Consider the following 17,190-nt stretch of genomic DNA (forward strand, 5'->3'; position numbering starts at 1 on the left):
ATGAATGTGCAGCCGTGTGCTAGATGTGGCTATGGGGTTTACCCTGCTGAGAAGATTAACTGTATAGATCAGGTCAGTTCTCTTTCTTTACTATTTTGGACTATAATAAATGTACGGATTGGCACTTTTAACACAGTGCAAATCTCTTGGTTCCAAAAATTCTTTACTCATAACTGGTTTCAGAACTGAAATGAGTTAATAATAGGCATGTATTTGAAGAATTCTTCAAATTCATGAAATGAATGTTAAAGATCAATACTGAGATTTGAAACTCAACAGAATAATAATGAAACACAATCATGCCTGTTTGGTTTCTCTTTTGTGGTATTTCCAGACATGGCATAAAGCCTGTTTTCACTGCGAAGTATGCAAGATGATGCTAACAGTAAACAACTTTGTTAGCCATGAGAAAAAGCCTTACTGTCAAGCGTAAGTGTGTTTCCTTTTCTTTTTTTTAAAGCAAAGGTTTAAAACGCCAAGTAATTTAATGTAACAGAAGATCACTATCTGGACTCAGCCTGGTCCCATGTGTGATGTGAAATTATGTATTGTTAGTGCCCTCATGCATATCTTTGGATTTACATGAATCACAAATGATAGGAAACTCCTGTTACTGTATATAAAGCCTCCTCATTTGTCCAGTGTGTTAAAAGATAGCAAATTAAGTTCAATTTCAGTGCTGTGGGAAGAGAATAAACCCAACCATAAAATTCAGTGCTTTTCAAATCAGCAGTTAAGAGTTAACGAGATTGAGCTGATCATCAGGAAAATGTATAAAATGCAGATTTTGGGGCTGGTTTATTCTAGGAAGTTTTTATTTTATAATGATCAATTCCTGTCAAATTTGTCAGCAGAAAAAGGAGAGATGACAGTTGTTTTTTATTCTATTATTCTCTTTTGTTATTAGAAACACAGCATTGATATGAAGATCATTAAAATTAATTTTGCTCTAGGCACCTACTCAATACAATAATAACTTGAACGTAATCTGAGATCTGTGTGTGAGTGGGGGAAAAGTTATGTGTAGAGGGGTGGAGACTGGTATTGTGTTTTTGAGTCCTCAAAGAGAACCTTTCTGGTGGGCTGCCTGCTACATTCCTAATATCCTTTTACAATTTCCTTCTTTAGGCATAATCCAAAAAATAATGCGTTCACAAGCATATTTGAGACACCAATAAATATGAATGCAAAAAACCTGTCAGAAGTGGTAAGTGAGGTAAGAAGCTTGAGGGCCAAATACATTTAACTTTGTTTTACATTTTGATATCATATTTGTATCATGTTTTAGAAATATAAATATGTATTCTTTACTTACCCTTCTGTGCTCTTGCAGAGCAGTAAAGATCTCAGCCTGGGTTTGAATCATAGTTTTTTAAATGCGTTCCCTCGTGAGAAAGAAAAGTTAGATATGAATTTGCCTCTGCTTTCAGAAAGAAAAATGGGTAGCAGTTTCTCACCTGCTGTATCTGATAATCTACATGGAAATATTTTCCGTATAAACTTCCCAGAGCTATGTAAGCTTAAAAACTAAATCAGGGGGGTTTACGCAGCCATTGGAAACAAGAATGACCTACTTGCTTTGTGATCTTTACGAAACTGAGACTAAAGGGCATGAAACAAAAAGTAAATTCTGTCTCCGTGGAACACAGGCAAAGGTTCTCATAAATGCTTTGTCAAGTATTGCTGGCAAACTAGAGATGAGAAAACACGAAGTCCAGGGAGCTTTGCGTGGTTTTACTGAAAATGGTTTTTGCTGAAATGCTGAGGCGTTCGGGATGGAGCAGTTTGCGTGGCCTTTTAGCTGCCTCTGCCCTGTGAAAGGCTGCTCTGCCCCGGCTAACCGCTAGGGGTGCTCCAGGTCTTCTTTCCTCCCACGGCCAGTCTTCTCTGTCTCGCACTGTTCTCCTCCACCCACATTTGTTTCAGACTTGCATTTCTAAGCTCTTCATGAAGTGAGAAATACAGAAACGGCCAGTAATTGACAGCTATCTCACTTCTATATGTCACGCTGTTTTCTTGAATGTCGTGTCTTTTTATACTCTAAAATAGTACTACGCACTGCATGGCTATATTTAGTAGGCAAATCAATGTGTGTTGAAGTGATTTAGCCATCATTAAAATAAAGACAGAAGGTTGTATTTCTTAGATTATGACATTATAGCTAAATTCATTCTGATGTTCTGTATTAGCTGTCCAAAGCTGAGGTACATTAATAGCCATTATTAGACCCTGTATCTTTTATCACTCTTGTACAGCCTTCTTATGCATCCATTTTTGCAATATCATGGGAAGTAACTATTTCAGCAGTGACTATCACACTTACTTTAAACTGTGTGTGACAGATCTGTTCAGGAATGAATTTGGGATTACTGCAGGTTCTATTTCTGGGTTTAGGCAGTGATATGAGACTCTGATACTTCCAGTGCATGTGAATATACACGCCAGACAAATTATAGCTCAAAGATCATTTTCCCTTGTTTTTTACACCTAAAGCACCTTCTGTCCTTTTCAATCACATAATGAGGTTCTGCTCCAGAGAGAAAATTGCTAAGGGTAGTAAAAAAGCTGATTCTGCAGTACTTAAAGGGAGTACTTCTGTAGAAATTTCAGTGCAGAAAAACTTTTTCATCGGCAGTTGTATAAAATAATGCTAACTTGGGAAAAGGTGTCAATAGCTACTGTAGTTTGTTGGAGTTTTTTAGGTAAAATTATTTCTTATGCAGAAAATGTAACATTTCTGCAATCCTAACACGATGTTCTCACACAAGTCTTACTTTGAGACACCAACTTGAACATAGAGATAAAAATTCAGGTCGCACCCTCTACACAGAATTTCTATGTGAGCAGACAAATCATTAATCTCTCTGTATCTCTGTACTTAATTTATAAATGGGAATAATGGTACTCATGCTTGGTAATTTTTCTGGCTGGTCAGTTTAGATTTTGCACTCTTCAGGACAGGGTCTGTTATTTTTTGCATCTGCAGAGAGAGTTGTATAACAGAGCTGTGATTTCAGTTGTATTTCTATATGCTGTCCCAATGAAGGTAACAGTAGGACAGTGAGGACCCAAGACTAAATATAGTAGTCATTTACATTTACACAGTCATGATGCTTTGTGGACACTGTGCAGGGAAATAGGAGAGTAGAATATTTCTCATTGGGTAATAGTTCTTTCATCTAATGCTGCATTGATATGTTCTGCTTAAAATTTCTTAGAAATTTCCAATCCTCATAGATTATTTCCCCCAAAAGTATTATCTAAAGACCAAATAACTCTTTCAAAACTTTATGCTCTATTTCATTTGTAATGTGCTGTTCCTTTACAGATGTGCAGCTCCAATAATAGCAGAAATCTTAGGCAGAAGCTGCATGTGGATTAGCAAGTAGAGTTGTGACCTTAGGGCTAAATGCAGCCAACTCCTTTGGCAAGAATGGGTGTCATGGAAGAAGTACTTATGTAGTCTTTGCAAGGCATAGAGCTACAGGCTATGTGGCCTTTTTGTACATAAGCAGGGTGTAAGTGGTGTTAATCTAAGGAGGGAGAAGGAGAAAAAGATGGAGAGTTTTGCAAGCTTTCAGAAGTTGGTTGGTATTTTTTATCTTTACTGTGGCGGTGGTGAGGCACTGGAACATGTTGCCCAGGGAAGCTGTGGATGCCCCATCCCTGGCAGTGTTCAAGGCCAGGTTGGATGGGGCTCTGAGCAACCTGGTCTAGTGGCAGGTGTCCCTGCCCGTGGCAGGGGGGTTGGAACTAGATGATCTTTAAGGTCCCTTCCAACCTAAATCATTCTATGATTCTATGATCCTATGACTTTATTGTGGGCTGTAGAGTTTTTGTGGATCAGGTGTGCTTGTCATAGTCCCTTGATTTCTGCATTCATATCATATGCAAATGTGTCTTCAGGGTGAAATTATTAGTTGGCAGTGAAAATTAGGCTGGTCTGTAACAGCTGGAGATCTAACACAGAGACACAGGTAAACATTATAACTAAAGTAAATCATTAATAAAATTAGTTCTGTGTAGTCATATTATTCCTCTGCTACTCTTGTGATGATGTTGGTAATTTTTACAGTGAGGCAGATGGAGGAGCTGACATAGCTGAAAGCTAACATGGCAAAAGCCTACATACGAATTCCCTGATCTAATTTGTCCCATGGTTGGCTGGCTGATGGTGTCAGTGTGTGACAGACAAGAATAAGGGTTGCCTAGCGGGGCCAGAGGTGTTTTTGGAAGTAGCTGTCCTTCAGACTGGTGTAAGATGCAGCCAAAACTAGCAGGCACTACATGGATTTGTTATGGTGGGAACTGCACTGTTTTTGTTCTTTTGTCTTGCATTCACCTTTTGTTGCTACAGCTTATACAGACTCCGTATTGTTATTGACTAAGAGACTGTCTCCCTTACTGTTCTCCTAAGATGGGGGGTGTTCGTCTGTACTAACAAAATACTAAAACCAAGTCTTTATTTTGTTTGGTTTTTTTAGATAAAATATCGAGGAGAGGGTGAACAATACAGTTCAGTCTTTCAATGGGATGTAAGGTCCAGAGAAATTGAAGCTGCCTATAAAGCCCAACAACTGGCCACCCAGGTAAGAAAAAATCCTCAACTCTCCACACCGCTAGCCTGCAGGAGACCGAAGATTGGCCTTGGCAGTCCTGGGTGTTAGGGTTTTACTCACAGCATTTCAATGATGAAAAAGCCATTGCTTCTCATTTGGCTAAACTTTTCAAGGTAGCATAGCTTGATTATAGCTTAGGGTGCAAGAATCAGAAGACGGGGAAAGAAGAGTGTACCTATATAGTTAGCTGTCTGAACTGTGGCATGTACAGCCATACTCTATGTATCTTCTTCCTACTGGCACTGAAGCTTCACAACCAGTGATCTGATTCCCAGGGGGAGTTATCTGAGTCTCACTCCAGGATCCTAGATCCTGACATCTTGATGTCAGTTCTTGTTATAGAAGTTCGGCACTGGCATTCTGAAGGTATGTGGAGTGTAGGCCTTGTGCTCTACATCTGCAGAGAGTAAATTTCACTTCCACGGCTTTGTGTGTGTTTCCTTTTTTTCTGTCAGATCAGCTGTTTGTATATTAAAACAAGGGTGAAGATTGGTAGTTACTTAATTTTGCTTTTGTAGAATGCTTACTATGCTGCCTGTGAGGAAGGAAGATCATGGTACTCAGGGAGCATTCCAGATCCTGAGATGGTCAAGATAACACAGGCACAGAAGACTCTGAGTAATGTAAGTGGGCTGATGTTTGGAATAGCTTTATTTGTGTGGTTTATCGTTCTAGAAGACTTACCAGTGCATCAAAGCCAGTCTTTGGTAAGATGTTACCAAGGGAGAGACTGACATGTTCACTTTTGTCAGTAGCAATATTTAACCATATAAATGATCAAAGACACAGAATGGTGCTATTGCCCATCCCAGAAGTCATACATTTATATGTTTATAATTGTATTCAAGTACTTCAAGTACTGACCAATGATATCTGAGGTGACCTGATATAGCAGGCAGTGCTGTTTACCTCAGTAGAGCAGAACTCATGATGGAAAACAGGTCTCATTTTCCATACAGTAGACCTTTCAGTGATTATATTTCCATGACTGATGAAAATAACTTCTGAATTATGATGGATTGTCTATGCCCATACAATGGGTTAGTGACTCTGTCAACATAGCCAATTAACAGTGGATAATTGATGTGAATGGGGAATGTTTTCTGTTGTATGTAGGGAATATTTCTACCTAACAAACTTATAAGGTAGAAGTCCTTTAATGTGTTTACTTTTAAATGAAGTGATACGTATCTGTAGGAAGCAGGCATTGAAAGAGTAATCACATTAAACTACAGTGGGTTCTTCTGTAACAAGAAAACACAAAATATTCATTTTCTAGTTCCAATTTACAGAAGAATATGAGCCGCGGAGGGGCAAAGGCAGCTTTCCTGCTATGATCACTCCAGGTTATCAGGTTGCTAAAAGAGCCACCCAACTAAGCAGTAATGTAAGTCACATTTTTTTACTAAAGAAATGTATGCTAGACTTCTGAATTTGGAGAATCCTGGGTTTAGGTCATTCACTTTAGACAGTAGGTTCTATGATGAAGATTTGTTGTACTGTTAATTCTGCAAAGTGAGAAAACTTTAACATGATGCAGGGAACAGGGTTAACAAACTACTTGGCTTGGGAAGACAATCATGTAAGATAAATGACAATATAGATATTTCCTGAAAGATGTAGCAACTTTTGGTGTAACTTATCACAACCTAAAAAAGATTGTGAATGACTCTAAAGTGCTTATTTAATTAATTATCTTTATCTTCCTTTATGGCTTTATTAATCTATTTATTTACATCTGACATTTTTTGCTTTCTTTACTATTTGAAGTTAAATACCTGTAATATTGACTTTAATTTATATACAAGCTACTTTATGCACAGAAAAATGCTTATTTATAAAAGCAAGAATTCAACTGAGAAAGTAAAGTAAAAATAAGTCCTGTAAAAATTAAAGCATTGCATTGTTTTCTGTACACAGTCTGCATTGTCGGTGAAGTATAATCTTAGTTAGGCTATTAATGACCATTTTCATGATATTTTGATCAAATGTATGGCTCACATAAATCTATTATCATTTGAAAATTTGATTATCTAGGTGCATTTCTGTCTGTTTCTGGCATTCACTTTAAAGAAATTAGGCCTTAAATATACTGATAGCTTGACTGTACAGTGGGGAGTGTCTTGACTGCTGTTGCTCATTTTCTCTTGAAGCCTTGTGATAGAAAATACTGCTTATTGTTTGTAATACGTATTTCATGTTTTCTCTGTCAGGTAGAATATAAGCGGGGACACGAAGAAAGAGTTTCGAAGTTCACCTCTGTTGTAGACACTCCAGATATACTTCATGCAAAGGTTGGAGGACAGCTTTCAAGTCATGTAAGTGAAATAAAATAAGTTGACCTGTTTTGACTCTACAGGTGGCTCTTAGGACATTTATAAATCACCTAAAATTATGAACTTAAAAGAAAAAAAATAATATTTTAAGGGAAAACTCAGTTTACCATTAAGTATTTAATACTTCCAGTTATAAAGGACCATATTAAGTTCTAGGCCATTTTAGGGACTAGCTGGCTGGCAGAACTGAAGGCAGAAAACTGATCTGTTCTATACCCAGCAACTGAGTGCCATGCAGAGTAAAGAAGGAAGCTGCCTGACTCTAACATAAATCAAATGGGCATCTTGCAGACAACTTTGGTATATTTTCTTTAAACAGCTGTGATCCATCCTATACCGTGAATGAGACACAGAGGTCCTGCAGAAGTTATGCAGTCATGTAGTTAAACACTACATTGTAAAGATTCAGATTTCATGGTTCATCTTCCTTTAGGCAGGTGACAGCCTTCGGATGCCTGACTTTGCAACTCTAAGAACTCATTATGTGTGCAATCAAGATACATTTGGTCTAATTGCTCCTGAACTGTCTTGATTTTTTTTACAGTTGAAATACACAGAAGACTTTGAAGAACAGAAAGGGAAAGGGAGCTTTCCTGCTATGATCACTCCAGCTTATCAAATAGCCAAGAGAGCGAATGAATTAGCCAGTGATGTAAGTGTCCAAAGCAAAGTTTCTTTTGGGGAAGAAAAGACAAACACGTCACACAAATTTTGGATTAAAATGTTTACTGACAGAAATTCCATTAACATCGTGGACTTAAATTAGCAGTGCATTTCATGCACAGATTTTTAAGAGATTGTCTTTTGCAGGAATGAATTTGAGTTTTATGCACAAAGAGAAAATTAGGTATTTTATTTGTGAATCAACACTCTAGATTTTTGTAGGCAAAAGTGTCACCTTTACCTCTGTTGCATACAAGTATGAAGGAAGACAATAAGGAGTCAGCAGGAGGTCTTTGATTTCATTCTGCCCAACTCAGTATGAGTTAGAGGGGCTGAAGCGCAGCTCTGATTTACACAGCAACAATATCTCTGGATAACCTTGTACCAGGGGAGGGCTGTGTTTGTAGAGCTCTCTTTGCCATGACTTTACGTGTTTCCAGTTGATCCTTACAGTTAATTCTCCTATTCCTTCTTTTATGGTCTTGCAGGATGAGGCTTTTGTGAATGCAAGAAACTAGCTTCCTGAATAGCAATTATATATATATTAAGTATATACACACACACATATACACGCACAGACACGTGCATATATTTGACATAGGTATAGGTTTATAAAATACAGCTTTCTATTCCACTAATTTTGCTGTCCTACTCTTGGGCTTTTTTTAACTCCTTGATGAACTAATCTTTACTGGCTTTCTTTTCCTCTCCAAACATAACAAAACCACAAATCCCTCTGTATTCTTTAAAAAGCATTGTAAAAGGACATTAGTATTGCCTCAAAATGTACAGTTAATTGTGTTTTGCCATTGGAGACTGAAAGGAAAGCTCTTATTGTTGGAGAAGATAACATGTGCTGTACTCAATAGAAGTGAATTTAAAATGTTATTAAGAGTCACTGAGGAAAATAAGACGCAATCTGTAATTTTGAAGGCAAAAGCAAGCGACTCTAAAATATTTACATGTTTTTATTTGCCTTTGATCTGTGGAAAACCCTTCATTTGTGTCAGCAAACACATGGTGATTAAAGGGCAGTGCCAGGTTACAGACATTATTTTGACCAGCAAAGGTAGTGCAAAACTTGATCTAAACTTGAAGTTTGGCTGCCTAAATCTTTCTGAAATGAGCCCATTTATTAATGGTGTTCAGATGACCCTGTGGTAAAAAACATGCTCTGGGGTAACCATGAATTTACATTACAATCGGTTCTACTTTTTAACTTGCTAGAGCATCAGGGATTAGCCACTGAAAAACAGGTGGTGCTAAAAACACTGAACTAATGGTCTAGGTTGAAATGGCAAGTCCCATGTTCCTACTGCATTATTCAAAAATACACCACTACTTTTATTATATCTTCAGGTGGCATATTTGACTTCTGTAGATTGGTGGCAATGGGAATTTTGACAATCTTTTGACAATCCTTTATTGTCAACATGTTCATGTCATTGATTATTATTTATTATGCAGCATCTGTGTACCAGACAAAACTCATATGGATTATTCTTTCCTTTTCGTTTTTCCTGTTAGGTAAAGTATCATCAAAGATATGAAAAAGAGATCAAGGGAAAAGCCAGCCATACAGCTGGAACAGATGCTACTTTTGCAAGAGAAAATGTAGATCAGTATGGCCAGGTATGTAACATCTGAGAGATATCCATGCTGGTGTTGATCATTGCTATGGCTGATTGCTCAGGACTTTAGAAACTACAGTAAAATCTATTTTCACTTTTCTTTCTTGTACAAGAAAGTAAGGTCTCAAAGGAAAAGATGGTGTGCAACAGCACCATGCTTTGAATGTGTAATATACTTAAAATACTTCACTTAAAAGGTGAGACTACAAGGTGTATGCACTGTCATTGCACGATCCTTACAGTAGGGACATTCCAAAAGGTAAGCATTACCTTGGTAAATTTTATCTGTGTGCATGTGTGCACTATACATATCTATTGTGGGGGTGTTATGTATCACACTGAAAAGTGTTTACTTGTGGAAACTTTCCCATTCCATGAGAAAGAAAATGTAAATTCAGTCAGGAGAAAAGGTGCAAGGGCTGTGAAATGGTAGAAAATTAGTAGTTAGGCATCTTTTCCCTGCCAGTATTTTTAGAAATCTTAGAAGCTTTTCAGCTTTAAATATGTGCAAGTAGCACTGAAGATCGTACACGATTTCTTGGATTTGAGCTCTTCTACAAAAGTGGTATTGTAATCTTGACAAGTTGTAGTTCTGTATTTGTGGAACCAAATAAGCTATAGTTCAGTTTCGGTCTGTGGCATTCATTTTGCTTTTGTTTCATTTTTAAGGGAATGCAGTTATTTTTGTGGTCTCCCAAAATGCATCCAAAGTTCTGTTACAATTAAGTTAGGGAAATAGTACAGCTGAATAGAACTGAATACAGCTAAAGGCAATTTGAAAGGAACTGAATAGTGGTTTTGTATAAACAAAACTATATGGTTAGTCTCAGGTTTGTCATCCTACCTCCTCATGAGACCCATGTACTTTGGAGAAATGAAGGAACAGGCAATATATTGTCCTAAGACATTTGGGATTTTACATTTCTTCACTTCTTCTGTCCAACCCAACATCATCAAAGTGTGAAAAGCAAACCATCATTTAAGAATGTGAGTTTAGAATATGTAGGAATGAAGCCTTCACTTAGTTTCTAGTTTTTGAACTACTGCAAGTTTTAGTAAGAATAAGCAAATAAAATTAATTTGAAAAAGCATTAACTGTATTTTCAAGCATTAAAATGCTTCTATCTTTAGAACTAATTTAATTTTTTTTTCTTCGGAAGTATCTTTGAAACTTCAGTCATAGACTTCAAATCTAATTTGAGTTTTAATATTTGTAGATTGGATTTTGATATTTTTATTCAAATAAAATAGAGTCACTGAAATAAATGGATCTTTCTGAGTGAAAGATGGTTAAAGAGATTAGATTTCTTACTGTTGAGATCATGGAGGTACATCATACAAATATATATATAACATGAGACAATTTAAGTTAATCTTACTGTAAAATTCCTGTGTTGTTCATGTTTTGAACATGAACACCTGTTTTGTTCATGTTTAAAAAATCTTAGAAATGGCTAAAATTAATTATCTGGAACTTTGAAAATACTGTTTTGTAATATGAGAAATATTAGAAATTATATAAAAATGTATTTGAGAATGTTAGAAGAAAAAGAAAATGCCAAGTTAGTCTGAAGAATTCAGGCTCAGGAACAGTATTTTAAGAAACTAACTCAGCTTATTAGTCAAGGATATTTTTTATTTTCTATGCCTGTTTATAGAATAATTTAGATGCAATAGCTATAATTACATTATATTGTTCACAGAATTATATGACCTATCTTATGATATGACATTGTTGGTGCACAAAATGACCTGCAGTGGATTGTTTTGCATTGAGAAGTCACAAAAGAAATATCCCAGATATTTATAGTCCTTTCTATTTGTGTTCTTCATGACATTATTGACATGCCACATGTTCTTTTTTTCACTTAAACTGACTCTTAACTACAAAGATTTACGAAATATTACAAAGACACATTACACTATATCTTACTTGTTTGTATGCTTACTATATTGTCCCCAGATCTTGCCACAGAAAGCTTTGGGATGATCATTGTGCATTACCATTTAAAAAAAACTCCAGTATTTTGTTATTAAATTATCAAAATGCTTTTCATATTGTCAAAAATTTACACCTAAACTTATCTATAGGTAGATTTAAGAGTAATAATTCCACAACAATTGTTTTTTAAATCAAGCAAATGGAATTTTGTGATTTTGTTCCCTAAGGAATTTAGTTCTTTATATGTTTCTACTTCATTAATGAACCCCTCTTCAGGATGTATCTCTGCACTAGAGAAATATTATTTTTGGTCAGTTATGATGTGAGAAGTGGCCATGGAGAGATCAAGATATTTCTGTCACATCACAGAGGAAGGGTGACCTTATGCGACACTTGGAAAGTTTAAGCAAATCTCCTGGCTGCCCAAATCGTTAGATATTTTTATAGCTTTCCAGGGAAACATCTATTGACAAAGACAGAGGCTAGCAGGTATCATCTCTGTAATAACTGAGGTGAGATTAGAAGGATGTATATCATTGTATACTTGAATTCTGTCTTGACCACAACTAATTGCTACCTACATTTCTTTTGCAATGCAACATAAGTAATTTTACAGGCACAGTTGATGTAATGGGTGATTTTATTCTTACAGTTTTATCATTTTATTCTCTTTTTCATAAAAAAAAACCACCAAAATGAAGCAATGAAATTTCCTACTAATAAGGACTAATAAGGGGCTTTGTGAAATCACCCATGGTCCCACCTGCTCATGTATGATGAGTAAACACTCTGAATTTTCTTCAGGATTATATGAATGAGTATGAAGAACACAGAGGGAAAGGAAGCTTTCCTGCTATGATCACTCCAGCTTATCAAAATGCCAAGAAAGCAAATGAATTGGCAAGTGATGTAAGTATGAAACCTGAATCAATACAATTCATAAACAATTAAAAACAGCAGTTTGTCAGAGCAGTGCCTGGGAGGAGAATGCTAAAATTACACTTGGGAAGTAAACAACAATGACATTTCACTGCATTGCTGGGAACTGCATGGCTCAGGGGATTAATAATATCCATTAATAGGAAGGGACACAGCTCCAACTTGCATGAGGGAGGAGATGGATGTAGCAACTAATGGGGATCCCTACTGTTAGGTTAACCCTCCTGGCAAATCTGTACCTGTATTATTAATGAAACCTTCAACTGCCTTAATCATCCTGTGGACTACTGTGGTATTCCCAGTAGTGAATAAATGGAGGATGAATGAGTGGAACTGGTTTTGATATTTTGATCTATCATGCCTCTAGTGCAAAGCAAGTCATATGGAGGAAAAGCAACTATGGAGTATGACACTGTCACTTCACAAGAGCTGATTTCTAGGCTGGGGATTTTTAGTTTTGGGTGGTAAGCTAAAGAATTGGCAGAAAAAGTAGCAATGTGCAATTCTTGCATTCAGCTCATTGATTAAAGATCCCCAGTCCTATCTGAGGAGACCATTTCTCATAGTGACAAAGAAAGAGTCAGTCTGTATGTCACTACACTGTGGCTGCTGTGAAGGGTTCCTGTGAGTGACAGCCTTTGAACTGTGGACACCTGTCCCCCATGGGGCTACCTGAGTTGGTGAGCTCAGTCTGTTTTCTGGGGACCTGACAGATAGTTGAGTGTTTCAGTCTAGCCTGGACTAGACACTAGCAGTAAACTAGAGTGAAAGGATCAGTCATATTCTGTTACCTGAGTTTATGACTGAGAGAATAAAAAAACCCTGAAACCTTCTGTGACTAATCCCTATTTTGATGAAAAACTCAGTGATCCCTTGTTTAAACATGAAATATTTAACCTTTCCAGATAAAGATGGCAGTTTCATAGGTTTTCAAAATGCTAATAGTCAGTAGTTTCCTTTCTAATTTGTAATACCTGGAGCAAGAAGAAGGGTTGGTTCATAGCAGTAACGCTTGCACACCAGAGTACTTATCAAGCTGTTTCTTGTCTTTAAAGCCTGAGAAACTGTGTGCAGACTTGTAAAAAAAAACCCACCAAACCCAAACACTTTGCACTTCAGCATGTTTAAAACAGTTTGTTAATTTGTATATTATGAATCTGATTTTTGAAGCAATAACATAAGATGAAAAACGTAAGCATCTCCTTGTATGCAAAGAATACTGAAATATATTCCCAATAGGGTTTTCGCTGGACAAAGTTTGGTAAAAGGCCAATGTAAGTGTTATCTCTCTTCACCCATCCAATCCCAATTTAAGTCAATAACCTGATGTTGCAATTAAATTAACAGATCCCTTATTTCAGTCTTGATTTGGTAGAGAAATAATTTCCTTAAAAACATTTTAAGTGCAAAAAGACACAGCTTCTTTAAAAAGCTGGTTTCTACAAAAGAAAAAGTTCACAGAGCACTTGATAACTATACAAAATTCTCTGACTAGAAGTGTAAAATTACAGTACTGAGGCTTAACTTCAGTAACAGAACACACAAGCTCCAGCTAGTCACTAGCCAAGGATCCGCTAGCTATCTGTTCACGCTATGAACAACCAGTGCTGTTCAATCCAACAAAAAATGGATTTAAAAATGCTGTCTAGTGAAGTGGCTTGACAGGGATTGTTAGGCCTGTGATTTTATATGTGGTTTATTTCAGGAAGTAACAACTTACAGTGTTTCAACTTAGCAAGTTCTATTTGCTTATCAAAGCAAGAATAGGAAAAATCTTATCCTGACTCATGAAGCCAGTCTAAATAGCAATGGTGAAAAGGTAGACACCTATTTTATAATTTTGCCTACTTCTTTTCAGATAAAATACAAGAAAGATCTTTCCAAGATGAAAGGTGCAGCTCACTTTCACTCCCTAACGGCTGAAGACAACTTAGTCCTGAAACAAGCCCAAAGTGTTAACAAGCTTGTCAGTGAGGTAAGGGGCTGAACTGATCTGATAACAAGTTTCAGAGCAGCTCATACAAACATTTGTGACTGATGGGTAAGGACTACAAATACAAAAAGCTGTTTTTCTTATTACACATGGGCAATGATCTGTGTGTAGCACAGTAACTGGAGAGAAAGGTGCAAAAACAAATTTTCAGGTGCTGTTATCTGGCACTTCCAATGCTCTGTAAGAAAGTATGGGAAATTAACAACAGAAGAGGAATTCTGATTTGGCCACATGAAGAATAGAAATCTAAAAAAAAACCCTGAATTGTGCTCTTAATGTGCTGTGAATTTATATTCATAAATGTTTTAGGATGACTTGGGTATGTACCTTAGAGTGTTTCAAAGAAGGTTCTACTGATAATTTAAAAAATAACACCAACAGAGCCAAAATTTGTACCATTCTGTTAGTGCAGGTTTCTGTTTTCTTCCATCATGTTAAAGACTGTGAGTTACTGATAATGCATTTCTTCTTCTGCTTGGCAAGGGAAGATTGCTAGGGAATTCTCAGTAGACTCTGAATTACTAATTTATTTATAGTGTCATATCAGCTATAAATCTATTAATAAATGTGAGTTTCTAGAGCTTCCCCATGGCAGTTTAAAAACTTGCACTCTTGAGATGTCAAAGTATAAAAGCTTCAATAATGAAAACTCCTGGAAGCAGGACTGGAAGGGGCCTCCTGGGCCAACGATTCCTGGATCGCGTTGTTCCAGCACAATATCATATAATCCTCTTCTAATTTCTATCCTACATTTACTCCTGTTCACTTTATTACTATTGTGGTTTGTTGTAACATTGTCCTTTAGTTTAAAAGATTCTTCTCCCTGCATGATTACCTTTCTGAGATGTTTACAAACACATATAATTTTCTTCTCTCTACCTTCTTTTCCTAGACTAAGCAAGCCAAATTCTTCTCATCTCTCACAGTCTTTCACTGCAGCTCTTACAGGCTGAGTGCGTGTTCCTTAAAAAGGAATGACTGTAAGAGAACATAATTTATTGTTGAGTTCTTGCTGGAACCTGGTGTATGGTATGTGCACTGCCCAGTGCCTACTCAAAAGTCTCCTCTTCCTCCTGCCTGGAGCTGCATTTGCCTTTTTCATGGCTGTGTTACATTGGCATCTTGCCATCTTTCTGTGGTCAGCCTACATATGAAGAGTTTTCTCTTTCTTAGCCTTTCCAGGTGATGAGCTCTTGCAGCTGAAATTTTCATGACTACTCTCGACATATATTAACCTACATCACTAAATTTAGTCTCATTTCCATTGCCCCTTTAAATATCACCCTCAACATTCCTACTTCAGAGCAACGGTACTTAATGAAAATATTAAACCAGCTCTGTATTTAAACTTTCGCTGAATAATTCTGCTGGTGAGTGTCCCCTGTTCAATCCTTCTTGTTGAAAACCACCCATTGCTTTTTCTGTTTTCATTTGCTCCACACTCACCTGAAAATTCCTTTGTAGATCCTTGTTTTTCTTAATAATTTTCCTCATGACACTGTCTCATACACTTTGCTGAGGTCCAAATGAATGAAATTGATTGCATTTTTTTTGCCTATAAAACAAGAACTGAGCATATGAAAATCATCTTCATATTAACTTTCATCATAAGCCATTTGATGAAAGCCATATATCAAAATCTCTGAGCAGTGAGTCTGGCTAATAAAAAGTGTGTGGAGGAACTTGACAGAGCAGGTTAAAGTTTAACCTTTCCCTTGTGCATTTTTGTCACTAAGGTGGAGTATAAGAAGGATCTTGGAAAGAACAGAGGCTACAGCATGAACTATTGTGATACTCCGCAATTCAAGAATGTGAGCAAGATCTCAAAATTCACCAGTGATGTAAGTTTTCAATACCTCATGTGTGGCTTGCTTAACCTGGTAGCTGCTAGAATTGCAAGACATCTCTGTGTGTGTTTCAGATAAGTGTGTGCTGGGAATTTGATTATAACTGATTTTAACCCATGTGTGTACAGCACCTATCCTAGTCTGTCCAGATGGATAACTGGGTCTTATTTTATATAGGATTATGAAAAGAACTATTATGATATATGAAGAGAATTTACTTACAATAGACTGCTAATCTGGCAAGTAGTTGTCAGTTGTTACTGTAATCTATCATAATTGTTACTTATTTCATTGTGTATGTCCATGTCCTGACTGGAAAGGTAGGCAGAATATACTTTACCGCAGTTACTGTCAGTGAGGAACATGTTTACTGTGTGATAGTAAAATATTAATAATTATACTGCTTGTATCTCATGATACTGAAGTACAACTTTACTTTATACTGCTTGGTACCATTCTCTGAAATCCAGGAGGAGTCGAGCTTTTGCCATACAGATGAGTTGGTGGAGTGATTAATTTACCATGTTGTTGAATTCCCTGCTCTGGGCTTGGTTAAATCGGCACCAAAAGAGTCCAGTTTTGGTAGAGGAGTATTTGTTTGTTAATGTACAAATAATATTTCCCTGCAACTTCTTTCTAATACTTAGTTCTGATGAAATAATATGCAGCAACAGAATGCAGAGGTATGTCCTTTACGTGACGTTCAGGTGATCTGAAGAATATGTAAACGACACCTTGAAAACAGGAAACTCACAGAGGGGTTTAGTTTTTATTTTTTAATGAACAAAGGTTGTTATGGTTGTTATAAATTTCTGTAGTGGTGCAACACTAGTAGACCACAGCTGTAATATTTTGTCTCACTGCTGCAACATATGGAAACTCATAGAAAAATGAAATATATTTTCTCAGAGTTGTTGGTTTTTTTGGTGGTTTTTTTTTGGTTTTTTTTTTTTTTTTGTACAGCTTAAATACAAAGAAACCTACCAGAATGAGATGAAAGGTCATTATGTAGGTATCGGCATGGACAAACGAATGCTACATGCCATGAAAGCCGGCAGCTTGGCAAGCAATGTAAGTCTTTTTTTAATCACGTTTGCATGGTTGTTTCTTTCTGGTCTTTAAGTTTTTTCCAGAATTAAATTGACTGATAGAAAACTTTAGATCATATTGTACTGGAGATCTGAAGGATAGATATGTTAAGAAGAGGGGAAATTCTGGAA

At 36.6% G+C, this 17,190-nt stretch overlaps 1 protein-coding gene across 1 annotated transcript in view; it reads left to right on the forward strand.

The window, feature by feature from the left end:
• Nucleotides 1-17,190, forward strand: part of LOC121093783 (nebulin related anchoring protein) — a 53,876-nt gene continuing 36,686 nt past the window's right edge. Inside the window, exons 1-13 of the mRNA XM_040606638.1 lie at nt 1-72; nt 335-429; nt 1,129-1,216; nt 4,485-4,589; nt 5,138-5,242; nt 5,899-6,006; nt 6,833-6,937; nt 7,500-7,607; nt 9,146-9,250; nt 11,996-12,100; nt 13,989-14,105; nt 15,860-15,964; nt 16,934-17,041. Coding sequence (XP_040462572.1) covers nt 1-72; nt 335-429; nt 1,129-1,216; nt 4,485-4,589; nt 5,138-5,242; nt 5,899-6,006; nt 6,833-6,937; nt 7,500-7,607; nt 9,146-9,250; nt 11,996-12,100; nt 13,989-14,105; nt 15,860-15,964; nt 16,934-17,041 — 1,326 coding nt within the window. The remainder of the gene's footprint in view (nt 73-334; nt 430-1,128; nt 1,217-4,484; nt 4,590-5,137; nt 5,243-5,898; nt 6,007-6,832; nt 6,938-7,499; nt 7,608-9,145; nt 9,251-11,995; nt 12,101-13,988; nt 14,106-15,859; nt 15,965-16,933; nt 17,042-17,190) is intronic.

Source organism: Falco naumanni, chromosome 9 (genome assembly GCF_017639655.2).
Source record: "Falco naumanni isolate bFalNau1 chromosome 9, bFalNau1.pat, whole genome shotgun sequence".
NCBI classification, from domain to species: Eukaryota; Metazoa; Chordata; class Aves; order Falconiformes; family Falconidae; genus Falco; species Falco naumanni.